Source organism: Heptranchias perlo, chromosome 19, assembly GCF_035084215.1.
Source record: "Heptranchias perlo isolate sHepPer1 chromosome 19, sHepPer1.hap1, whole genome shotgun sequence".
Taxonomy (NCBI): Eukaryota; Metazoa; Chordata; class Chondrichthyes; order Hexanchiformes; family Hexanchidae; genus Heptranchias; species Heptranchias perlo.
Window position 1 is genome coordinate 10678897 of NC_090343.1, and position 27090 is coordinate 10705986.

At 41.9% G+C, this 27090-nt stretch overlaps 1 protein-coding gene across 2 annotated transcripts in view; it reads left to right on the forward strand.

Annotated features, from left to right (window-relative positions):
- The first annotated feature begins 6028 nt into the window (after window positions 1-6028).
- dhx35 (DEAH-box helicase 35) overlaps window positions 6029-27090 on the forward strand; it is a 52610-nt gene continuing 31548 nt past the window's right edge. For both annotated transcript variants that reach the window (XR_010966347.1, XM_068000311.1), the window contains exons 1-6: window positions 6029-6075; window positions 14484-14617; window positions 18179-18271; window positions 18868-18945; window positions 22147-22251; window positions 25425-25486. Coding sequence is in view for 1 of the 2 variants with exons in the window: in XM_068000311.1 (XP_067856412.1) it covers window positions 6036-6075; window positions 14484-14617; window positions 18179-18271; window positions 18868-18945; window positions 22147-22251; window positions 25425-25486 (512 nt within the window). In the remaining variant the exon portion in view is untranslated. The remainder of the gene's footprint in view (window positions 6076-14483; window positions 14618-18178; window positions 18272-18867; window positions 18946-22146; window positions 22252-25424; window positions 25487-27090) is intronic.

A 27090-nucleotide genomic window follows, 5' to 3' on the forward strand; every position in this document is an offset into this window, starting at 1 on the left:
TATTCCTTCTATATATGGGAGAAGAAATGTTAATTGGTTGCTATAAGAGTCTGCCTTCAGGAGTACTGAGTGAAAGCTATTAATGACTCATACATTCCTTAATGCTTAAACAAATTGATCTATGGATTTACTGAAACATTACCACATGCAACGTAGATATTGTAGGTATACATTCAGACTTTGAATCTGCTATAAAGGATGCATGGAAAGGTCATTAAATCAAACCACATAATCCATAAGTGTCTCTAGTCACAATGCACTTCTTCCCTTTGTTCAAAAACAAAGTTCTGATCATGGCCAAGGGCTGATGTAAACCACACAAAGTTTTCTCTTTAATCAGCTATTTTATTTTAACTGACAGAGATTGATCTTTTAGCAAGTAAGATAAATCCTGATAGCAATAATTGACCAATACGATATCGCATGTGGGCTAATTGTGTAGTATGCAAAGAGTGGATTATTTGTCAGTCTTCAGTGACCACCACCTCCCTGCATTAAAAATATTATCCATAGATAAATTGCTATACTTCTATATATTAGACTGTAACATGTAAATGGCATCCATGAGTACTACTTGAGTTGTTTAAATCAACTCAATGCCTGAATGTTTTAGAGACTTATAATCTAGATTCAAATATCCTGTATACAATGTACTAGTTGTGATATTCTCTTGTAACATGCAGTGAAATAAATCATTGCTTGAATTACACTTATTGTAGGAACCATCTGTCAGTCACAGGAATGACGCAACTGTCAAATGGTAAACAGTAATAACATTGCATTATTTTTTTTTAAAAGCACATCAGTGTATTTCAGAAGGGTTTGGGATGAGGTTGATGAACCACTCATCTCATTCATATGATATTACCGTAACAATATCTGTTACACTGCAGTATGTGAGAATGTTATTAGTACTGCCAACTCTCTCATTGTCATTTGTATAGGAGTGCTATTAGTACTGCCTACTTGCACACTGCCGAGTGTATATAGCAGTGCTAATAGAACTACCAACTCACTGCCGAGTGTGTATAGGAGTGCTATTAGTACTGCCTACTTGCACACTGCCGAGTGTATATAGCAGTGCTAATAGAACTACCAACTCACTGCCGAGTGTGTATAGGAGTGCTATTAGTAATGCCATTTCACTTGATTGGATCTTAAGAACAGCCACTTGTCAAGATTTTGACGTTAAATTCTCTGCATGATCATGGTTGTGCATTCTTGATGTGCTGGTATAGTCTCCCTTCTCTCTTCCAAGTGTTGTCGTCTCCATTGCCGCTACCTTTCGTGATCGATCTTCCTTTTGTGCTTTTCTTTCTCCCCTGCATTTCTCCCCCTACTTTCCCCATTTCCTCCCACCCCCCACACAATCTTTCAGTAAAATTTTGTATTTTACAGTTGGTTAGTCATTTTGATGAGGTCACAATGTAGTTAATGGTTTCCTAATCCAAACAAAGATTTAAATATACTCAATATAGCACAATGTAAGCTTTAAACAAACTGTATTGGAACAAAATACATAGTTCAAATAAATTTGATCTTTCAAAAATACTTTTGGGGAAAGCTTGAGTACATTGATTTTTAAAATCGGTAACACAGAATTTTCCAATATTTTCTCCTTATGGGTCACTCGGATGCTTAACATGGAGCCCGCAGGCAGCATATAAAAAGCAGTATGGTACTACCAACCATGTGTACCTGCTTAGCTCAGCCCAGAATTTCTTGCGCTTTTCAATCAGACTTGATGGTTTTTTGTCCAATTTGGATATCATCTCCCAAATCTAAGTTCATATATAAAGTCTTGTGTATAACACACATTTCTTGTAGTGTCACATGTACATCCAGTAATACTTCCCCATCACACTTTGTTAATAACATCACTATTGTTATAAAACAGCGTATGCACTGGCTCACTATGAGCGTAAGACCATAAGAGATAGGAGCAGGAGTAGGCCATTCGGCCCCTCGAGCCTGCTCCGCCATTTAATGAGATCATGGCTGATCTGATTTTTACCTCAACTCCACTTTCCTGCCCTTTCCCCCATATCCTTTGACTCCCTTGCTGATCAAAAATTTGTCTAACTCGGCCTTGAATGTATTCAATGACTCAACCTCCACAGCTTTTTGGGGTAAAGAATTCCAAAGATTCACGACCCTCTGGGAGAAGAAATTCCTCCTAATTTCCGTCTTAAACGGGCGAACCCTTATTCTGAAACTATGCCCCCTAGTTTTAGATTTCCCCCATGAGGGATAACATCCCCATAGCATCTACCCTATCAGGTCCCCTCAGAATCTTGTATGTTTCAATAAGACAGGAACAATATCACAGGAGGTCTGCTATTACATATAGTGAAAAGCTGATGCACCATTTTTCACTGCCTCTCAGTCCCTTTTATCCCAGTAGTCTGCCTCCTACCAGCCAACCAGTTTCTAATCCATACCACCAGGTTTTCCAAAATCTCCCACAACTGAATTTTAGCAGATTCTTGTACGGCACCTTATCAAATCCCTTTTGAAAACCCACGTATATGACATTCAGTGATCCTTCTGCATCGACCCACTTCATTGATTATCAAAGAACCCTATTAGATTAGACATGGATTACCTTTCAGCAAAAACCATACTGACTCTAGCAATTTTCCCACTAGTGACTTTAAACAATAGTTCCTTGGTTTGTCCCTTGTTTCTGAGTAAGATTGTAGCCTTTCCCACCTTCCAACCTTCTATTGCTAGCCTCAAATCTAGCGAGCATTTAAGGTTATATCTAATGAATCCCCAACTTCCTTGCCTATTTTTTAATGCCAGTGGACAGAAACTGTCTGGGCCTGGAGATCATTATTTTACCCCTTAGAATGTTTCTGTTTGTAGTAATCCCTGTAAGTTTCTCCCGATCACTGGCTTCTATAGACCTCTAGTATTGTATCTTCCTACTTCGTGAAGACTGAAGCAAAATATTTAGATCACACTAATGCCTTGCAATTATCTTCTACTATCGTCATATTCAAATCTGTTTTAATGGGCCCATCTTCTTTACCACCCTTTCTCTTGATGTATTTACTGCCACCCTTAATAACCATCTGCAAATGTTTTTCATATTCCCTTTGAGCCTTCTGTATCATTTTCTTGGGTTTCATTTTGTGGTTGTCTAGAACCTTTCTAGTCCTCTTTGTTGCCACTATTCTTCACCTTTTTATATATACCTTCTCCATTGGTCTTAACCACTCTCATAGACCACATTTGCAAGAGCCAGAAGTATTCTTTTTGCCTTTTAGGGGTACGTCCATGTTTTGTAATCCACCAATTAACTTCCTGAATAGATTCCACTGTTGGACCCATGAAATTGCAATAAAAAGAAAAAAAAAATGGAAATCTGAAACAAAAAAACAGAATGTGCCAGAAATACACAACAGGTCAGTCAACATACGTGAAGAAAAAAGACAGGTTAATATTTCAGGTATCACCCTTCATCAGAACCAATATTTTCTCTCAACTTATTGCAATTCCTCCCTCCTATCTTGAATGTTAGCCATGTTTGGTTTATGAGCCCCCCTTTATCCTTCAAGCCTAATAGTGCATTCAACTATATTCTGCTATTCCCAAGATGTTCTCGCGCTATCTATTTCCAGTCTGTTACTCACATGATCGCATGAGAATTATGGGTGAGGAAAGCTATTTGGCCCATCTTAATTCATCAGTCTAAAAAGACCCAACATTCCCCCCAATTACAACATCTAATTTTTTCTTAAATGATTCCAGGGTTTTTGCCTCCACTATATGCGGAAGTCTTTTTCATACATTAATCAGTCTTTGTGTCATAACTAAATCAAGTATTGCCTGCTCCCCTGTCAAACTGATATCATCTGCTTTTGGAAATTACCTTGAATGCATTTTCTACTTGTGCTGCTATTTCTCTCCAAAATCTATGTGCAGATAGACATTTAATGACATTTTTCTTGTCACAAGCCCTCCTAATTTGTATATAAATACATTCCTCTGTTAAATTATTATAGTCAGGAGGTCTATAAAATATTCCCCATCCTTTCCTCAACTCCACCTGCAGTGATTCCACCTGTTCATTTATACTTCACTCCGATCTCTCTACTATTATAATGGTGTCTTTTATTAACACAGTCAGTCTACCCCGTTCATACTACCCCGGTCCTTTCTAAAAATCCTTTATAGCTCCCAACATCGCCTGAGCTGCAGCCAAGTCTCTGTAATTGCTACCATACTGCTCCGGGCTGATTTTTGTTTCCAGTTCCTCCAATTTATTTGTAATGACGATCCGGATTCTTTCCCCTCAGTCTGGTTCAGTAATAACTGAAGTCGAATACATTTTAAAGTCCAACACATCTTTAATAGCAGGGTTCTTAGTCTGCAGCATTGATTTGGACTCCTGATAGAGTCCCTCTATGCTGGCAGAGCAAGAACAAAAACATACAGAAATCCACACGTTTTTATACAAATCAATAGGGTTGGAACATACTTAACGAGTTTACAACACCAAGTTATAGTCCAGCAATTTTATTTTAAATTCACAAGCTTTCGGAGATTTTCTCCTTCCTCAGGCAAATGTTTCAAGATCTCCTTGAAGCCTACGCATTTATACATATTGAACAATAATACATGGTGTTTACAGACTGTAAACACCATGTATTATTGTTCAATATGTATAAATGCGTAGGCTTCAAGGAGATCTTGAAACATTTGCCTGAGGAAGGAGAAAATCTCCGAAAGCTTGTGAATTTAAAATAAAATTGCTGGACTATAACTTGGTGTTGTAAAATTGTTTACAATTGTCAACCCCAGTCCATCACCGGCATCTCCACATCATACTTAACGAGGGTCAACACCAATCATAAGCCGGGCATAGGTTGCCATGCGAGGTTACATTATTTCCGGCCAATCATAAATCGTCCATGTGCTGATCATGCTGCTGTTAGACATCAAAGGGGATACTTCCTCACCTTCCAACTTGGAATGTTCTTCCCTGTTCCTTCTGTTCCTTATCTCCCAACCTGGAATGTCTTTCAACTTTGGCTAAGCTCGTTCCCTATATTGATCTGCCATAAACATGGAGACATTCAGACCAGTCCTTGACTCACATCAAAGACCTATCATTGATAAGACAATGCAGGCCTGCTGACTACGCAAACATATGGCCCAGCAGGAGGGCCAGGCCACTTGTATCAATCTCAGTTACTAACTAATTAACCCTTTCTAACCATTTTGCATTCTGCTTCTTTGCCACGTAGGCATTTTAATATTTTACCGAAAACTGACCACGTAGGGATTCTCAGTAATACTCCTAGCATTGGTATCAAGACAAGTTTGTTTGGTTTCCCCACACCTATTGGTTCGATTGTTTCTGTTAATTCATCAGCTTGTCTAATTTCTGCAAAACATCCCACCTCCACTACCCCCATGCTATTTTATTTTAAAATATTTATTTACTCTTCCTCTGCCTCACTCATTTAAAACAATTTTACAACAACGATGTGGGCATCGTTCACCTGAGGAAGGAGGTAGCCTCCGAAAGCTTGTGAATTTAAAATAAAATTGCTGGACTATAACTTGGTGTTGTAAAATTGTTTACAATTGTCAACCCCAGTCCATCACCGGCATCTCCACATCATCACTCATTTAAATTCTACCCCAGATCATAAATTCTGTTTTCACCTAAAACAAAAACCCCTTCTCTTTCAGATATTTGCTTTGTAGTTTAAGCATTTTCTGTTAAATGTCCAACATTTACAAATCTGTGATAGTTGGTGGAGTGATATAACCTTGAAGGACACCAGGAGACACCATTTATTCCCTAGTTAACCTACTGCAACCCAACTAATGTCATCTGTGCAATGCAAACAAGCTACCATGAAGTATGTTATTCCTTTTTAAAAATGTCATGTTGAAACATCGATGTATTTATAACCGGGGTTAGTCCAACCAATGCAAATTTGCAGATTAAATCCTTGACAATCGATTGATGACGTAACGATGATTGGCAGTTCTCCCCCGTGACCTTTCACACAAAGATGGCGGCGCCCATGTCAGTGCCGAAGTTTTGGAAACCAGGTAAAAATAAAATGAGGGAAATAAGATAAAATCCGGGGCGGGAACAGCGGGGAGAATTTCCCCACAGGAACCGGCACTCTGCGGAGCAACCGGACAATTTAAAAAAAAACCTTAAATTCAAACACAGAAAGGACGGTCGACAGCTACAAGCAGAGAGGGTGTGTTATTTTTTTAAAAAAGAAAAAGGGGTGTCTTGGAATAAGCTGAATGGGAGCTGGTTACAGTCACTTAGTCTCAAAAATGTAATTAATCATTGAAGGTTTCCTTATTTTTCAAACGCCCCTTTGTTGCTGTCAATCTTGGACTTGTGTGTCAATATTGAGCATCTCAACCCTGCCTGGAGTGAAGGGCTTGTGATAACATTATAACGAATTTACATTTATACCAGCACCTTTAACATCATCAGAATGTCTCAATGTGCTTGGCAGCCGATTGGGTACTTTTGGCTAATCACTGATGTCATGTTGGTAACCATGGCAGTCCATTTGCACACAGCAAGATCCCGCAGATGGCAAATGAGATAAATGACCGGTGAATCTGTTTTGTTGGTGTTGATTGAGGAGAAATGTTGGTCAGAGCACCAGGAGAACTCCCCGCTCCTCTTCCAATAGTGCCGTGGGACCTTTTTATATCCAACTGTACGGGTCGATGGGCCACCAGTTTAACCTTTTATCTGAAAGACAGCACCTCCGACATTGCAGCACTCCCTCAAAATTGCACTGAAGTGTCACCCTAGATTATGTACTTGGGTCCTGGAATGGGAACCTACAACCTTTTTAATTAGAAATTAGACTGCCACCATTGAGCCAAGGTGATACTTGAATCGTGGCAGTAAGAGTTTGGTACTTTATAAGATACAGTAGGTAAATGCACCATGTGCTTTGATCCCAAGTGTGTGCTGAGTTTGCTGATACCAGCTGTAGTGCCCTACTGACTTCAGTGTCACTGGCTGGGAGATGAAAGTGGCCATGGTTCCTGCAACCGATGATCTGGTGACCCGTGCTGGAAGTATGCATGTGGACAACAGACATTTCAGCAGAAATTACTGCTTGTGATCAGAAGTTGGAACTCTACATGTTTACCATCTCCTATGGCCAATTCTAGCACTCAACAGCTACCCTCGCTAAGTTCAGCTAACACAACCTAGGTTGGTGATTGCTCTATACAGCTTAATTTCACATTGGGTAGTCGATTTATCAATGGTGGTTCATTAGGCAGATGCAGATGAGGAATGCCATTAGGCCCAGCTAGTTCATTCAGCCAAACAGACTCTATAGTTGCCCCATTGTGGCATTGACTGTTAAGGAATTCTAGGGTTTTCACCTCCATAAATCTACATGGAAGACCATTCTGTGTGAAGCACTACCAGAAATCAGTCCTACAATTTGCCGTTTACCAGTTTGAACCTATGTCCCCTTGTCCTACTCTCACTTTCATTTTATATTGCTTACTATCTTATATCCATCTATAAGATCACCTCTTTTCAACACTGAAAAGCTCAAGTTTCTCTAGTCTTTCCTGAAGCTCAGTACTCTTAATACTAGGGATCAGTCTTGCTGCTCTTCTCTGGACTAATTCTAGGGCTGGTGTCTCAGTGACCAGAACTGGATACAGTATTCGTGGTGTAGGCTGACTAGAGCACTGCAAGGTTTGAGCACGATTTTGTCTGATATGTACTGTACTGCTTTGGGTAGTTCAGCATTCTATTTGCAGTGTTGATTGCTGCTTTGCAGTGATCTGATATTAAATATAAAGTCTATTAAAACCCTTCTATCTCTTTCAGCTTCATCTGTAACTATTTCAGGAACATTCATTGAACCAAAAAAGTTTACATTACAGAAGGAGACTATTTGGTTATTGTGCCTGTGCCAGCTCTTTGCTAGATCAATCCAAGACTTATCTCGTTGCTCTGTATCTTCCCCTGCAATGGCCTTAATCATTCCCTATGGCAAAGCATTCCATGTTTCAACCACCCACTGTGTGGAAAAAACTTCTCCTAATCTCTCTCCTCACTCTTTGTGATGATTTTAAATTGGTGACCCCTCAATGCTGACTCCCCAACCAAAGGAAATAGTCTTTCCCCAATCTCTCTCTTAAAACTCTTAATAATTTTAAAAGCCTCTATTAAATATTCTTTTACCCTTCTCCGCTGGTGGAAATAGTCCCTGCATCTCCTCATAACTGTAGTTTCTCATCCTTGGCATCATCTGGGGAATCTATGCTGTACGCATTCTCTATGGTTTTAATGTCCTTTCTATAATGTGGTGCCCAAAATTGCACACAGTATTCTAACTGTGGCCTAATTGATGCTTTGTGCAAAACTATCATTATTTCTAACATATGAACGTATGAAATTGACAGACAGGAAAAGACCAGCGGTTCCATCAAACCTGCCCCATACCATGAGTATCATGATTAGACATTTCTTCTCTGCCCTCCCCCCACCGGGAGAGGCAAAAAAACACAAAAAACCCAGGGCCAATTTTAAGGGAAAAAATACTCTGGAAAATTCCTCTCCGACACCCTCAAGCGAACGAAACCAGTCCAAGAGATCACATGGACTGAGTGTCATCTAGAAAGGCACTTACCTTCTATATGACGTGATCTCTGCCCCAGTCAAGAACCGATCCGGCTCTCTCTTGAAAGTATTCTTCGAGTGCTCGTGCTGTATGCCCCTATTTATTAAACTTAAAATGTTATTGGCCATTTTTGTGGCTTTATCTGTCTGCACTTTCAGGGAATTATGTATTTGAACCCCTGGGTCTCTTTGTTCATCTGCAACCTCAACCATTGATTTCCCATTGAGTGTGTGCTCCGATTCCTTGTTTTTCCTCCCAAAATGTATTACCTCACACTTATCCACATTAAATTGGCGCACATACATACCGAGAATAAAGTGGACCCAACAATGACCCTAGGATACAACACTTCTAACCCTTCTCCAATCTGAGCAACACTCATTTACCTTAACTCTTTGTTTCCTGTCCATCAACCAACTTTTTATCCATACTGCTGTATTTCTTATTATACCATATGTCTGAATTTTCCTAGCAAGCCTTTTGCGAGACACCTTATTGAACACCTTGGAGCACTTGTGTCACCCATTCTTTTATTCCAATGTGCAGTGCGTTTAAACAAAAGTGTTGGACAATATTGACCTAGCTGATATTGAAGGACTGACAGTGAAAGGTCTGTGACAAGGCAAAGGTGCTGTACAAAGTGAATAATGATGCATTACTTTGCTATCATTGCTAGGTTACAAGGTGACACATTTTGGTAAAGGACACTGAGCAAATATTTTCGCTTTAAATGTCCTTACATTCCATGGGAATGAATGAATGAAGAGGGTGTGTACTTTCGGAGCTGACATGAGGACTCAAACAGTTTCAGTACGTGCAAAGGACAGTTGGGGTATTTTAATGATAAACCACTCGTTACTGCAAACTCTGTGGGACATAAATAATGACTGTATTAGATTTTATTCAGAGTAACATTGGTGGAGTGGGAAGGAAGAAAGACCAAGCAGGAACAGAAATGTAAACTTCTCAGCTTCTGTACCTCTCTCCACCTTTTTAAAAACTCCTCAAAATCCATAACCCAGCTTTCGGTTACCCGTCCTAATCATTTGCCTCCTGGCTTTGGGCACCCCCACAAGTGGAAACATCTTCTCTATGTCTACCTTGTCGAACCCCTTCATAATTTTAAAGCCCTCAGCCTTCTCTTTTCTATGGAAAAGGGCCCCAGCTTGTTCACTCTTTCCTGATAGTTATAACCTCTCAGTTCTGGTATCATCCTTGTTAATCTTTTTTTTGCACCTTTTTCCAGTGCCTCTGTACACTGATTATGAAATACTTTGGGGACATTTTTTTTGTTAATGGCACTATATAAATGCAAGTTGTTATTAGAGAAAGATGCAATATGAAAGAATAGTGCAAATGACACTTGCGTGGTAGGGGCTATCATGTTTTGATTATTGACTTTTCAACCCTCTAGAGATGCTGTTTTCTAATACAGGGGGGTTAACTCCACTGACATTATGGGACCAATATCTGACTGACCTGGATGCTGGCAGCAGTGCATCTGAGCCAGAGAAAGTTGGCATCAGTTGGGTTCTGCGTTGCACTTGGATTTTTTATTTCAAAATATACTTTATTTCATAAAATTTAAAGATACACACCATTCAATGTAAAAAACACAATTCCAAGCAATACAGTTCAAAACAATAAATACAGATCATGCACACTGTGATCCCATTATTACAATTCAAAACACAGTACATATCATCTAATACATGCTGTACCATACAAGGTGGGATGGCCTTACACGATGGCCTTTCCCCATAGAGCCTTTGCGTAGGCTGCAACTTGCTTCAGTGCGTCCCACAGCACAAACTCCTGGACCTTGGAGTGTGCCAGTCGGCAACACTCGGTCGTGGACAGCTCCTTCAGCTGGAAGACCAGCAGGTTTCGGGCGGACCAAAGGCCCTCCTTCACTGAGTTGGATGCCTCCTTAAATACTGCTTTGAACTCTTCCTGGCTCGAATCCCGTTCAGCCAGCCTCTTGAGTATAAATTGACACAATTCCTTGCAGAGCTGTTGTGGATGCACACGCACTGTAACTGAAATAAAAAATACTGGAAACGCTCGAGCATCTGTGGAGAGAGAAGCAGAGTTAACATTTCAGGTCAATGATCTTTTATCAGAACTGGAAGTAAGATATGTAACAGTTTTTACTCAAGTAGAGTCAGGGAAAAGGGAGATAGAAAAGAACAAAAGGGAAGGCCTGTGATAGGGTGGAGGGCAGGAGAGATTAAATGTCGAAAGGGAGGATGGTGCAAGGCAAAAGGGGGTGGTAATGTGACATGTAAAGAGACAAAAGATAGGTCCAGAAGAGGTGTAAATGGCAACTGCAGAACCATTACTGTAAATGACGTCAGCCGTTATCCATGAAGTGGAATCCTGGTGTGAGGGGGGCCTCAAAATGGTGCTTAGGTACAAGAATGATGTCTACTGTTTAATAATAGTGTCAGCTGTGTTGGTAGCACTCTCGCCTCTGAGTCAGAAGGTCATGGGTTCAAGTCCCACTCCAGAGACTTGAGCACAAAATCTAGGCTGACATTCCAGTGCAATACTGAAGGAGTGCTGCACTGTTGGAGGTGCCGTCTTTCGGATGAGATGTTAAACCGAGGCCCCATCTGCCCTCTCAGGTGGACGTAAAAGATCCCAAGGCACTATTTCGAAGAAGAGTGGGGGAGTTCTTCCCGGTGTCCTGGCGAATATCTATCCCTCAACCAACATCACTAAAACAGATTATCTGGTCATTATCAAATTGCTGTTTGTGGGAGCTTGCTGTGCGGAAATTGGCTGCTGCGTTTCCTACATTACAACAGTGACTACACTTCAAAAATACTTCATTGACTGTAAAGTGCTTTGGGATGTCCTGAGATCATGAAAAGAGCTATAGAAATGCAAGTCTTTCTTTAAGTCTTTCCAATTTCCTTCCCAAGGTAGGTACCCAAGTATTTCATATTGAAAGTGTTGACCGGAGGTCACCGGTTACGGTTACTGGCTTAGTACAAAGAGGAGAAGAGTCAATTCTCTCTTAACTCTCAATTCACTCTATTCACGCCGTTAGATCATATACATATAGCTTATACGTCTGGTTAGATATAGACATGCAGTTTACACCAGGTTATACAGTCTTATACCCAAACTAAGATCTAAACGCACACCCACTAGGTTTCTCTGACACTCCCTGAGTGGTCACAGAATATAAAGGATAATACCCGAAAAGGAGAGCTGACGCTGGCCAGGCGTTCCGTTCTCTCTCTCTTTCGACGTCGTCTCTATGTCCCTGACGTAGGGTCTTCCACTTCCGCGATGGTTGGTCTCCGGAGTCTTCGCTCTGGCTCCACGCCCCAGATCCTTCATTCTTATTCCGAATCTTATCTCTTCAAGCTGTGCTGTCTCTCTATTTCGTTGGTTTAGGCTTCCATGGTTACCCTGTGTCTTCTCCTCATTGGCTCTGTCCCAAGGACTTAGGTAGCATTACCTCATTACTCCTTTTCTAAATAAGGACTTGTGTCTTATCACATTTCCTTTGTCTTTCACAAAACTTAGCTCATTCAAACCGGTTCCAGCCAGCTAAGGTCAGTGACTGAACTCAGTTTACTTCAGTTCAAAAGTCGTTCCTGCCTGTGTGTATCAGCAACTGACGTCTCAGGTTACTTTCTGCAGCCCCCTAGCCAACAAAAGTCATTTCCCCAACCTTATCACCCTTCAAAGAAATACTGGATGAAAAGCTTTGCAATGGTCTTATTCTATATTCTAGTATTTAATATTTTGCCTTCCTTGTTAGTTTACTTATTTTTCACTTTAAAATATAACATTTTAAAAAGCTTACCTGTATTTGTCTCCCGACCAGCACACTGTTTCCTGGATCAAGGTTTGGCCGAGATACATTGCACCTCAGTGTTTAGCTAAGTCTCCAAGCACCACCCTTCCCCCATCACCAACAGTACTCAGTGTAATCAGTTGAGACTATCTCCGGCACTGAGCAGTTTGTCAACTGTTACGTGATTAAAAATCTGATTAGCAGCAACACGTTTGAAGATGTCCAGCTTCATCGTAGTCTAGCCTCATGCTACCTCGAGACTTGACTATTCCGATGCTCTCCTGGCCGGCCCCCCATCTTCCACCCTCCGTAAACTTGAGCTTATCCAAAACTCTGCTGCCCGTATCCTGACTCCCGCCAAGTTCCGTTCACCCGTCACCCCTGTGCTTGCTGACCTACAGTGGCTCCCGCTCCTGCTCATCCTTGTTTTCAAATCCCTCCGTGGCCTCGCCCCTCCCTGTCTCTGTAACCTCCTACAACCCTCCGAGATCTCTGCGCTTCTCCAATTCTGGCCTCTTGCGCATCCCCGATTTTAATCGCTCCACCATTGGCGGCCATGCCTTCAGCTGCCCAGGCCCTAAGCTCTGCAATTCCCTCCCTAAACCTCTTTGCCTCTCTGCCTCTTCCTTTAAGATGCTTATTAAAATCTACCTCTTTGACCAAGCTTTTGCTCATCAGTCTTAATACCTCCTTAGGTGGCTCGGTGTCAAATTTTGTTAGCTAACGCTCTTGTGAAGCGCCTTGGGACGTTTTACTACGTTAAAAGTGCTATATAAATGCAAGTTGTTGTTGTTAGTCACTTTCCCTCCTCTTCCAACATTCTTTAGCTGGGGGGGAGGGGTGAGTGCCACCCCCCCAGCCCCCGCTTATGGCTCACTGTAATCAGACACTGGTTTGGTGTATGGGAGCAGCAGTAGCCTCACTACTTAACTGTTTTGGCCCAATTGACTTTCTGCAGGGAAATGCCCTAGTTCTGTTTGCCACCGGTGATTAATGGCATGATTGCGAGTATGATTCCTATGTGGAATCTTAGGCGACAGACATCATCCTACTGCTTTGTGAAGCAGTGTATTGGAGCATCACCATGCAGCCTGTAGTGAGTTTGGTTTCTGAATAACTTGGAGGTGGAAGAAACAGAACAATCTGACTGAAGTTTTCTTAGTGTGACATTTTTCTTACTGGTTGTAAAAAAATAATGTGCTGACAGTGGTATTAAAGAAAGAACTTGGATTTACATAGTGCCTTTCACGGCCTCAGGACATTCCAAAGCTCTTTACAGCCAATGAAGCATCGTTGAAGTGTAGTCACTGTCGTAATATAGGAAACTCGGCAGCCAATTTGCACACAGCAAGGTCCTGCAAACAGCAATGTGATAATGACCAGATTATCTGTTTTAGTGATGTTGGTTGAGGGATAAATATTGGCCAGGACCGCCCAGCTGTTCCTTCGAAAAGTGCCGTGGGATCTTTTATGTCCACCTGAGAGGGCAGACAGGGCCCTGGTTTAGCATCTCATCTGAAAGACGGCACCTCCGACAGTGCAGCGCTCCCTCAGCACTGCATTCGAGTGTCAGCCTAGATTTTGTGCTCAATTCTCTGGAATGGGACTTGAACCCACAGCCTTCTGACTCAGGGGCGAGAGAGCTACCAACTGAGCCACAGCTGACACTCTTGAAGGGCTCCCTTGTGGCGACCGAGTGTAGGATTATACCATTAAGACCAGAAGGTCCGAGGTTCAGGCCCTGGTTTGGGCAATGGAGGGGAAAAATCAGCTAGGTTTCTGTCCAGTGACCCCTGCTGGCACATGTGGATGATGGCCGAGGCTGTGATGGTCGAATAGCCTGCTGACGACATTCACCATCTAGGTTTACATGTTGAGAATGGACATGGGCTAGCCCATATGGACTTCAGCAGGAGTCCGACTCTTCAGGAGAGAAAAGAGAAGGGGGTGTAATGACCACTTGGAATAAAAAAATGCAGATTTAAAGTTGTGTCTTACTGTATCCCGTTGCTTAGGTACCGACGGTCCTGGTGCAAGTATATCTGAAGAACGAGTGAGTTCTGCAGAAGCGAGTGGAACCGCAGTGATTTACAATCGATATGCTTCCCTCTCCATAGAGCAACAGAGGCAAAAGCTTCCTATCTTTAAGGTATTAGCACATTTATAGTGTCTAACATTTAAATTTACTGTTATAAATGTTATGCTTTATGCTTGTTTTTATGACTTTTTAATTTGTAATTTTTTCTCAATAAAGGACAAGTAGGTTTTTTTTCTGTGAGACAAGCCTTTTTTTTAATATAAAGTATTTCTGTTTTATCACATTTTTTAAAAAGAAAGATAATGCATTTATATAGCACCTCATATGTACTCAGAACAACCCAAAATGCTTCACAGCCAATTGAATAGCTGAGAAATGTAATTGTTGGTAAGTATGAAGACAAATGCAACAGCCAACTTGTGCGCAGCAAAGCCCTACAAACCGCAATGAGATTGTTGTTATTGCCCAGGACACTGGGAGAACTCTCTGCTCTTCGAATAGTGCCACGGGAATTTTTTAGTTCCAACTGAACAGACAGATGGGGCCCCGGTTTAACGTTTGATCTGAAAGATGGCGTCTCTGATTTTCTCAGTACTGCAGTGAAATGCCAGTCTGGATTATATGCTCCAGTCCTGGAGTGGGGCTCGAACCCACAACCTTCTCGGGTGAGAGTGCTACCGCTGAGCCAAGGTGAACACTTTAGAATGCAAAATGGAAGTGGAAGATTCAAGGAGTCACTAGTCTGACATTTCACAATCTGCAGGAAGCAGCATTGTAATCCCCATCGGCACTGTGGAGTAAATGGAGACTGGGCGCCCACTACCAGGAGATGCACTTACTTGTTCTCTGAGGGGCTCTAGTGGCAGCATGTCAGTATTGCAGCACTGGGAAGATTCTGAGTATGTGAATGTTTTTACATGGTTGTTTGTGAGACCAGTATTTCTTACATTTTCTTTTTTAGTGTCCATGCTACGAGTTCTGTGGCAGCGACTATCTCACTGCTAACGGGTACAGTGCTTTAATATCACAACTAATCTCCACTGTAAATCTCAGAAAGGAATGACTTTCTTCGTAAATGTAACCAAATAGCATTATAGATCTGGATCTCAGTGCTTGAGGGAAATCACAGATGTAAATCTGCATTTGGTTATTCCTCCTATTTGTGTTCCAATATCTGTGATTATATATTTTTTTAAACTTTTCACCCCTAACCCAGCCTCACCTGAGGATTGGTGATCTTTTCTCTAGTAAAGAGAAGGCTGAGGGATGACCTGATAGAGGTATTTAAGATTAAGAAAGGGTTTGATAGGGTAGAGGATATGTTTCCACTTATAAGGGAGACAAAATGTCAGGGCCATAAATATAAGATAGTCACCAATAAACCCAATAGGGAATTCAGGAGAAATTTCTTTACCCAGAGATTGGTTAGAATGTGGAACTCACTACCACAAAGGGTAGCTGAGGCGAACAGCATAGATTCATTTAAGGGGAAGCTAGATAAACACTTGAGGGTGAAAGGATTAGAAGGTTGTGCTGATAGGGTTAGATGAAGAGGGATAGGAGAGGCTCATGTGGAGCATAAACACCGGCATGGTCCAGTTGGGTTGAATGGCCTGTTTCTGTGCTGTATATTCTATGTGGTTCTATTAGTTTGCTGAGATAAGGCCCCGTGGATGTCAGCCACCACTCAATACTTCACCCAAATGGTCACTTCCATGTGTGAGTTTGGACAGTGAGTACCAGCTGGCTATTTGATTATGGGGGCGTCACATCTGAACCTCCTCTTGATGTACACACACACACACACACACACACACACACACACTTACTTTCCCCCATTAATCATTGAATAGTGACCAGGAGCAGGAAACGTAGACCCTTTTCTTTCACCATACTTGAACCAGGGATGCTGAGGCCAATCGTACAGCCTTATATTCTGACCCACTGAAATCAACTAAATCAGACCATGGATTAGTTGATTGAGTAAACTAAAGTTTCCTGGGTTCTTCCTGGTCTGCATGGCTCAGTATCACACCATGCAGTGTATTTACCTGCTGAGACATTGGGGTTGCTATTTCTCTACAGTTTAGAAAAATATGACCTGCTGACTGTACCGTGACTCAACCTGTGGTGTAATTTAGAATGATACCTGGACCTCAAGGGTTAAGTTACGAGGAGAGATTACACAAATTGAGGTTGTATTCTCTAGAGTTTAGAAGGTTAAGGGGTGATCTGATCGAAGTTTATAAGATATTAAGGGGAACAGATAGGGTGGATAGAGAGAAACTATTTCCGCTGGTGGGGTTCTAGGAGTAGGGGGCACAGTCTAAAAATTAGAGCCAGACCTTTCAGGAGCGAGATTAGAAAACATTTCTACACACAAAGGGTGGTAGAAGTTTGGAACTCTCTTCCGCAAACGGCAATTGATACTAGCTCAATTGCTAAATTTAAATGTGAGATAGATAGCTTTTTGGCAACCAAAGGTATTAAGGGATATGGGGCAAAGGCAGATATATGGAGTTAGATCACAGATCAGCCATGATCTTATCAAATGGCGGAGCAGGCACGAGGGGCTGAATGGCCTACTCCTGTTCCTATATTCCTAAGTTCCTATGTTCCTAATTTAGAGGCATCTTGGAATTAGCAACACAAGTCGCAAATCCCAGCGATTCTGCATCATTTCATCATTTTCCTTCCACTCTTGAACCCTTCTGTAGATGCACGAACTTTGAAACCTTGAGTTTTCTCAGTCCCATAATCCAGTACAAACTGTTGGCACACTCTTGAATGAGCCTTGCAATTTGTCCTATGGTTTTGCCAATGAATCCCACAACAACCTCGGAGCACAGAAAAAAAAGAAAGAACTTTTATATAACGCCTTTCAAAACCTCGGGACGCCCCAAAACGCTTTACAGCCAATGATGTACTTTTTTTTTGAAGTGTGGTCACTGTTGTAATGTAGGAAAGAGCAGCACCATAGAATCATACGGCACAGAAGGGAACCATTCGGCCCATTGTGCCTGTGCCAGCTCTTTGAAAGAACTATCCAATTAGTCCCACTCCCCCTGCTCTTTTCCCCACAGCCCTGCATGTCGCATATCACAATACTCTTGCATTCCTGGAATTCCTGGGTGGACAGGTAACTGTTCCCATGCCTCTGGATTGTAATGAGCATACAGGAGCAGTCTGGGGCAATTTATTCCCTCACTCAGGTGTCATCCCTAAATGTTCTGGCTGAGACTGGAAACTCGTCGTTTGGGGAACTGCAAGAACAAAGCGATGTCCAAGGTCACTGGTTTACAGTGACCGAAAAAGTCGGATTCTGTTTTTTATTACATGGGAGTCAAATGTTTAGCGGATCAGATTCTACGATTTAGTCCATTTATAATTAGGGCTGATTGTTTGTGCTGATTAAATAAGTCAATTTCTGTTGTTATTACTTATGATTCTAATGTTTTTTTATCATGTGTTCGGGAGATCACATTCCACGATTCCATCCATTTATTCATGAAAACTGCAAATCAGTGGACTTACTCAGATCCCAAGACTTCGTGGCACAGGGTGTGGATCCTGATTAAAACAACAGCACCTTTAAAAAGCTAGCTGTGGGTGGGTTAGCTCCCTGTTTTAATGTTACAGTAATAATTTACAGTGATGCTTTGTTCTTTTTAGCACAGAAATCACGTCCTTTACCTGGTAGAGAACTATCAGACTGTGGTGATAGTTGGTGAAACCGGATGTGGAAAAAGCACTCAGATTCCCCAGGTTGGTATTTTCAAACTGCAGTGTTTCTTTATCTCTCACAGAATGAATTGTCACTGGGGCAAGTGATTTGCTTTCATGTAGGTCCACTCAGAAACTGACATTTTTGCTGCCTTTGGGACGTTTTATGCAAAATTGTGGTATTTGAGCAGCCAATCGCACTACATGCAAAAAGTGTAGAAATTCACGGGATTGGAATTATAGATTCGTACAGCACAGAAGGAGGCCATTTGGCCCATTGTGCCTGTGCCAGCCATACTGATTGTTATGGATTTCCAAATCAAATTGCTTGTCCTAACCTTTGCCAAAACATTCTGCCTTATTTTTGGTGACTTATTACAGGACTCAAAGAAAACCCACAGCAAAAATTGAAAGTGGGGTGGTTTACTCTGCCTTTAGTGCCTGATAGTATTCAGCAACAGTGCGATTGAACGAGTTTTTGTCTTTAAAAGGGGGGCGACATTGTTTTGGAGAATTAGTTTCAGTGGAAGCGCTTCCCATTTAAGTGTCTTCCACAGTGAGCTGTCAAAAGATGTGACGTGTATATTAAGAGAAATCTTTAACAGGGCTGACTGCTTCTTTCTCACCCCTCCACCCAGTATCTGTCGGAAGCTGGCTGGACAGCGGAAGGCCGAGTGATCGGTGTGACACAGCCGCGTAGGGTTGCCGCCGTTTCAGTAAGTAGCTGGCTTGCGTTTTGTTTCGCTCAGAGAAACACCAGAACAGGAGTGCGCGATCTTACAAATGACCTCCGGGAAAGTCTGTTGGACTGAGATGTTATGGATTTGTGTAGTGGTGTGATTATGGGCGTGTCTCCACCTCACCTCATCTCATCTGTTGCTGAAACCCTCATCCGTGCCTTTGTTACCTTTATGTGGAGATGCCGGCGATGGACTGGGGTTGACAATTGTAAACAATTTTACAACACCAAGTTATAGTCCAACGATTTTTATTTGAAATCTACAAGCTTTCGGAGGTTTCCTCCTTCCTGAGGAAACATTTACCTGAGGAAGGAGGAGACCTCCGAAAGCTTGTAGATTTCAAATAAAAATCGTTGGACTATAACTTGGTGTTGTAAAATTGTTTACATTTGTTACCTTTGGACATGACTATTCCAATGCTCTCCTGGCCGGCCTCCCATCTTCCACCCTCCATAAACTTGAGCTCATCTAAAACTCTGCTGCCCGTATCCTAACTCACACCAAGTCCTGTTCTCCCATCACCCCTGAGCTCGCTGACCTACATCGGCTCCCAGTCCGGGAATGCCTCGATTTTTAAATTCCCTCCTTGGCCTTGTCGCTCCCTATCTCTGTAACCTCCTCCAGCCCTACAACCCTCCGAGATCTCTTGCCTCTTGCACATCCCCAATTGTAATCGTTCCTCCATTGGCAGCCATGCCTCCAGCTGCCTAGGCCCTAAGCTCTGGAATTCCCTCCCTAAACCTCTCCGCCTCTGTACTTCTCTCTCCTCCTTTAAGACACTTCTTAAAACCTACCCCTTTGGTCACCTAATATCTCCTTATGTTGCTTGGTGTTAAATTTTGTTTGGTAACGCTCCTGTGAAGTGCCTTGGGATGCTTTACTACGTTAAAGGTGCTATATAAATGCAAGTTGTTGTTGTTGTTTCACTTAGCCAAGCGAGATTTAAGTGATTTACAAATTAAGATTAAAACAACTTGTAGACACCCCCCTCCCCCCCGATGGTTTAGGAGGTAAGTGCATTTGCTGGTTTGATCCAGACAGTGAGATCGTAACTCTTCTTGTAATGGGAAATTGAACAGTGCAGTTTGACAGGTTCCTCTCTCTCAGAACAGAATCTATTTATGTGAAATCTCTTAATCTTCTGCACCTTCTTCCTATCCGTGACTACTTCTTCATATCTTCATTGTTCAGTCCTATGCAGCAAATTCAAGCCTACTGGGCCATAAATTGCTTTGGCAGGGCATTTAATGCCATCTGTCGTTAGTTAGACTTGCCCTTGCACATTTAGGTTTTTAAATTTTTTGCGTGGCAAGTTTCTGAAAGTGCGAGCTGGTAACGTCACAGCGAGGGCAACAGGGCATCTGGGACCTGAGTGAACAGGGCAAGCAACTGTGTATCTCCTTAACCAATCAGATTGAAGGATTGTGAAATTAACAGCGCAAGGACTGAGAAAGAAGTGTAAGTTAAAGTGGGTGAATTCAATGTCAAATCAGGTACAGAAAGAGAAATAAAGAGAGGGAAAGAAAGATTGAACTAAGAGAGAGAGAAAAGAAAGACAAAAAGGAAAAGTTTTTTAAAAAATTTAAATTTAAAATTTTACATTTTTAAAATCTCCAACCACAATTGAAACCTGAGGGAATGAGACTCCACATTTGTAATAGTTAATTTTCAGTGCCAGAGAGGTTGACCGGCAGTAATTAACATTTATCATGTTGCTAATAGAGTACATAGACTGAAATGGGCAAGACTTAACTTTCTGTGGCGAGTTTAGTTCATATCTACTGCGCAAATACAGCAACTTCACGCCATTCAATGCATTTCAATGGTGAGGCAGATAGTGAAATGCTGTTTTCGCAAAACTAACAGCGGAGTGGCAACTTTTGGATTTCTGCATCTAACCGCACACCTGCCCCTCACCTGAAGTTGCCGTTATTTATGCGCAAATGCTACAGCGAGGCCATTAGTCACATCGTTATTTTGACAGCAAATTCTAGTCCAATAGTAATTTAACCCCTCCTCCCCCCCCCCCACTAACCTTTTGTAGATACTGCATAAAGTGTATGCTTCAAGTGAGAAGCTAAAGACCAACCAATGGCTTCAAAAAGAGCACAGCAGCAGCATAACTGCTGGGTAAGTGGGAGAAGCCTTCTCTTAAAATTATTTGCCTAATGAAAAACTGTTGAGTATCCATTTTTCAGTCTAAATGTATTTTGTTGAATATGCATGCAGTGGGATCAATAATTCAAATAAATTACTAATTTGAATGGTGGTTGGTCCCAACCAGTTTAGATTTGTAGCCTTGGACTGTAAGGAAGAGGTGAGCGAAACCTAACCAGTTTTATCATGACAGGATATCTAATAGGAATCAAGTGGAACAGCATTATGCACTGCGCTGTCTGTTTCAAGTTTAGATCATGAGCATTAAATTGCCATTTTCTTTTTGTAGCCTCTGACAAGCGTTAGATGTGGCACCAACAAATGTTCCTGTCCTCTGTGCACTTAGTCCTTGTCGACGCTCCATGATTTGCAGTAGTAGATGCTGAATTCCAGGCATGTCTGCATAAACTTAAGCTCATCCAAAACTCTGCTGCCCGTATCCTAACTCGCACCAAGCCCCTTTCACCCAGTACCCCTGTGCTCGATTTTAAAATTCTCATCCTCGTGTTCAAATCCCTCCATGACCTCGCCTCTCCCTATCTCTGTAACCTCTTCCAGCCCTACAACCCTCCGAGAACTCTGACGTTCCTCCAGTTCTGGCCTCTTGTGCATCCCCCACTTCCTTCACCCCACCTTTGATGGCCGTGCCTTCAGCTGTCTGGGCCCTAAGCTCTGGAATTCCCTTCCTAAACCTCTCTGTCTCTCCCCTCCTTTTAAGATGCTCCTTAAAACCTACTTCTTTAACCAAGCTTTTGGTCTCCTATCCTAATGTTGCCTTCCTTGGCTTGGTGTCAATGTTTGTCTGATTACGCTCCTGTGAAGCGCTGTGAATTGACATTTTACTACGTATAAAGCGCCATATAAATGCAAGTTGGCATAGATGACCACTTACAATTTCATGTCTTGGTGCTGGTAAGATACTTTGTACAGTTACTGTGATAGTACAGTGAGGTTGCATCTCGGCGAGCGCACTCCTGCTGGATGTTTATTCCTGAAATCTTTCTCCCCGTGTTTTGTTAGGTGGCAGGACGAGTGGCAGAGGAACGTGGCGCGGTGTTGGGTCACGAAGTTGGATACTGTATCCGTTTTGATGACTGCACCGACTCCCAGGCAACCAGAATAAAGGTAAGGTAGCAAGATTTATCGTCATTGTGTGTCACTAAGGATTCCCTCATGGCTCAGCTGGTTATGGCAATGCCATACAGACCAGGAAGTTCCTAGGTTCGGTCCCCAGTCCGTGCTAAGCTAACTGTTGTCAGCTGGAACGACTATAGGGGGTGCTATTTGGCCTCAGCACCCCCGGGTTAAGAAGGAGAAAATTGGACAGGGTTCCCACTCCTGATCACGGATCCAGCTACTCCTGCTGGAAGTGTGTACGTATAAAAGTTGGGTACGGACAGGACGGAGCTTACCCGTGATTGAATAACTTGCTGACACTCGCTGTCTAAACTCACGCACAGAGTGGTTGTTTGGATGAAGTACTGGACCGTGCGTACTCCCTGCGGAACTCCATCCCATCAAGGAAACAAAGCCTTCGGATGAGAGGAAATCCACAGATAGAAAAGGGAGAAAAGAAACAACTATTTGTACAATATGTACTTTGTCTCGTTTTCTGGTGTTGATCTGTTGATTATCATTTAATAAATCTCCAGTGATTATGCCACGATCAGTAATTCTACAGTTTTGAGTGTCACCAAGCACTTACCGTCTGGGGTGCGTTGACTTTAACTGATTAAAAAAAACAGATTTAAAGGGGGTAATTTTGACTTTGGGCCATAGTAAAACAGGCACTATCGGATCAGCCGCCTGTTATACATCTCTCCTGATTTTCATTAATATTGTTGAAAATTACCCTCAAGGTGTATTAACTCCGCTGAACATATTATGAGAAATGATGGATACTTGTGACCAATTTTAAGGGTTGTAATCTTACTTCAGGGATTGGAAATAATGTAGATGGACGGTTGTTTCAAACCTGCCTTTATGGCTTACATCACCTACATTGCCTTTGTAGTTCACTCCAACCTCGGTGTTAACCTATAGATACTGACGACGTTATTTCAACAAGAACCAATTACTTGTTGATATGAATTTGTGCTGTTTACGTGATGCTCATTCACCTTTCAGTGCAGATTTCATTGTGAATGATTGACACAGTACATTGGCTTTTGGATTCTGTACTGTTTACAAGTACTGTTGATTTTTTTTAAAAATTGGTCCCAAAACTGAACCCCTCCATTACATTACAGTCTATAATCAGCACCAAGTATCTGTGCCCTGTTTATCAGTTGAAATCTATCAGATCATCGTTTAGAATAAGACCATATCAGTGCCAGCGTATCATTGTTTTTACCCCCCTCCCAAGTCCCTGAAAGACAATTGGATTGAAGGTGGTAAACACTGCAGATGTATAATTTTATGGGTGCCAGTAGCCTTTAGGCAGTTCAGCCAACCCTTTCTTTAGCAATATAAACTACAATTTTAAAGTGGGTACAGGAACAGAGAGACCTGGGGGTGTACGTACACAAGTCTTTGAGGATAGCAGGACAAGTTGAGAAGGCTGTGTTAAAAAGGCATTCGGGATCCTTCGCTTTATAAATAGAGGCATAGAGTACAAAAGCAATGGAGTTATGCACATCTTTATAAAACACTGGTTAGGCCCCAGATGGAACAGTGTGTCCAATTCTGTGCACCACAGTTTAGAAAAGATGTCACTCTTAAAGAGGGTGGAGAGGAGGTTTACTGGAATGGTACCAGGGATGAAAAACTTCAGTTATGTAGAGAGACTAGAGAAGCTGGGGTTGTTCTCCTTAGAGCAGAGAAGGTTAAGGAGAGATTTGATAGAGGTAATCAAATCATGAAGGGTTTTGATAGAGTAAATAAGGAGAAACTGTTTCCAGAAGGGTCGGTAACCAGAAGACACAGTAATTGGCAAAAGAACCAGAGGCAACGTTTGGAAAACAATTTTTACGCAGCAAGTTGTTATGATCTGGAATGCACTGCCTGAAAGGGTGGTGGAAGCAGATTCAATGGTAATTTTCAAAAGGGAATTGGATAAATTCTTGAAGTGGAAAAATTTTGCAGGGGAGTGGGACTAATTGGACAGCTCTTTCAAAGAGCTGGCCCAGGCATGATGGGCGGAATGGCCTCCTGTGATGTTTCATTCTATGATTCAATGATTCACATGGTAGCGAGAGATGGCAGGCTGTTCGGCCGTGGAAGGCGTCCCAGCTGAGCCCAATCCTGTCCACACACTTTCTATCAGTGGCCACCTGATAGCAACTTCTATTAGTTAGAACAGGAAAGCGTGCGTGATACTTCATTTCCCTCTCTGCTCAGGGACACCCCAGTCAAACGTAGCACCACTGGCTGCTTCTTCAGCTGAGAGCAGATTACTTGGCATAGGTCAGGGATTGAGCCTGGGGTGCTCCTAATTTGTGTGGTTCAGTACGAGACCACATAGCCCCTTTACCCACTGGGGCTAAAAGGGTTAAATTGTGAGGACAGGTTACATAGACTAGGCTTGTATTCCCTCAAGTATGGAAGATTAAGGGGTGATCTAGTTGAGGTGTTTAAGATGATTAAAGGATTTGATAGGGTAGATAGAGAGAAACTATTTCCTCTGGTGAGGGGAGTCCAGAAAAAGGGGGCATAACCTTAAAATTAGAGCTAGGCCGTTCAAGGATGATGTCAGAAAGTACTTCTTCACACAAAGGGTAGTGGAAATTTGGAACTCTCTCCAAAAATCTGTTGAGGCTGGGGGTCAATTGAAAATTTCAAAACTGAGATTGATAGATTTTGGTTAGGTAACGGTATTAAGCTTTACGGAACCAAGGCAGGTGGATAGAGTTAAGATACAGATCAGCCATGATCTAATTGAATGGTGGAACAGACTCGAGGGGCTGAATGGCCTACTCCTGTTCCTGTGTTGCTAGCCATTTGGGAAGCCATGCTGCAATTTTTTGATTTACTAAGTTAAATTTATAAAAACTAAATTGTTTTCATTCAGCTTTTTCTACTCACTTCATGCACCACTCCCTGGCCAAGGAGGTGAGCATGCCACCTTCCATCAGGACACTCCCTATCCTAGCCTGTATTTGGCCACCAAGAGGCCTCTTTTTTTTCTCCTGATCAGACAGCCAGGCTAAGGACAAAATCTTACCAATTCATAAGTACAAACCAGCGGCCTGAGTCATATCATACCATTGTGCTACATAAGTGGCAGCACCACATTTTAAAATGGTCAACACATTATTCTGAATCGGAGCATTGAATAACCCTGTACCATTGTGGCTTAGTTCCTGACAGATGGGATGCTTGTCCGGGAAATGATGGCTGACCCTTTATTGAAGAAATACAGGTAAATATTGAAAGAACGATGGGCAGTTACTGTTTCAACTGTACTCAATGTTTTCATTTGAAACTTGGATTTATTAAATTTAATTGCAAGAAAGATGAAGAAACGCCATGCCTCGTGCAGCATGCTGCTTTTGAGATGCCACTGGCTAACGCATAACTCCATATTAGTCATGATTTTGGTTGGCCTCCACTTTTTTTCAATTCATCTGACTGAGAATTATGTTAAGTTCAGCACATTTTAGATCAAAACTCCCTGGACCATCAAAATGCTACAGAATCTTAATCATCTGACTGTGAACAGAAAAAAAAAAGAAGCGCATTCCAGATTTATTTTATCCAACATCTCATTTTAGCTCACAGATTGGAAGTGGGTTAAAAGGGATTGTGTACTAGAAGAATAGAACATGAGACCTACTGTAATGTATTTCAGTTCTCTGGTGTATATTGATGTGCTTTTGGGCTGGGAACATTAATCATTTATAGTTTTTATTGACATATTATCTCCTGGTAATTAACTTGTCACTTGATAAACTTACAGTGGTTATGTCCCAATTGCTAATCCTTGAGTGTGAACATCAACACATATCGACAGTATACAGCTCATGGTCACCAGAGCTTTACGACAGCTGATGTGGGCTGAAATCAGGCTGAAATCGGAACCTGATTAAAATCATGCCACAGCTCCAAACTTTAAAAATAATAAATGTGAGAGTATTATGGAGGATAACAGAAGTGATTCCAAGGCTATCATCTTATCTCTGGCTCAAATGATAGTTATAAACTGATTGAGTTTCCTTCTTTTGGTTTATAACATTATATGAACCCAAGTGATGACTTTCTAATCAGTTCCAGATGTCTATTATGTTCCATAAAATCTTCACAATTGTATCTCGTTAAGTGTGCATAGACGCATAATTAATAAACTTTTCTTTTAACGTTTTCTTGGTAATCCCCTCCCCGCCCCCCGCAATTCTTCTGAAGGTGTCAATGTCTTGCTGGAGTACGGTTCCTCACTCAAGTGGCCATTGTTCATGTGCGAGCCTTGACGGTGACTTGTCAGGAAGCTATTTGACTGTGGGGGGGATATCACATCAGAGCACAATCCTGCCCTCACCGTGATATCGACATACAACATGGTTGCCATATGGCTTTCAGCAATGGGAACCCTCTTTGATTTTTCCCTCCCTAACCTAGGGGCACTGAATAAATTCGCTGAATCATGAGGGGAGCATAAAAAAAGTCAAGCATGAGAAAAGGACAGTTGGCCCCGTCAACCTCATCTCGCCAGTAACCCAACTCTCCCAGTCTACCTCATCCAACTGCATTTTGAATACCTTTAAAGTCTGGGTCTCTATTACTCTGCTTGACAGATTATCCAGATATTTATCATCCTTTGCATTAAGAAGTTCTTTCTCATACCTGATGTAAATTTACTTTTCACTAGTTTATACTTCTGACGTCTGGCCTTATTGTCTCGCTTTATTTTCAAGTAATATATTGAAGATTTGCCTCATCTAAGCCGTGCAATATTTTCACTTCAGTACTCCGACCCTTTAAACATCTGTCGACAAAAAGGTTTAGTGTTTAAAAAGTCATTGCAAATTA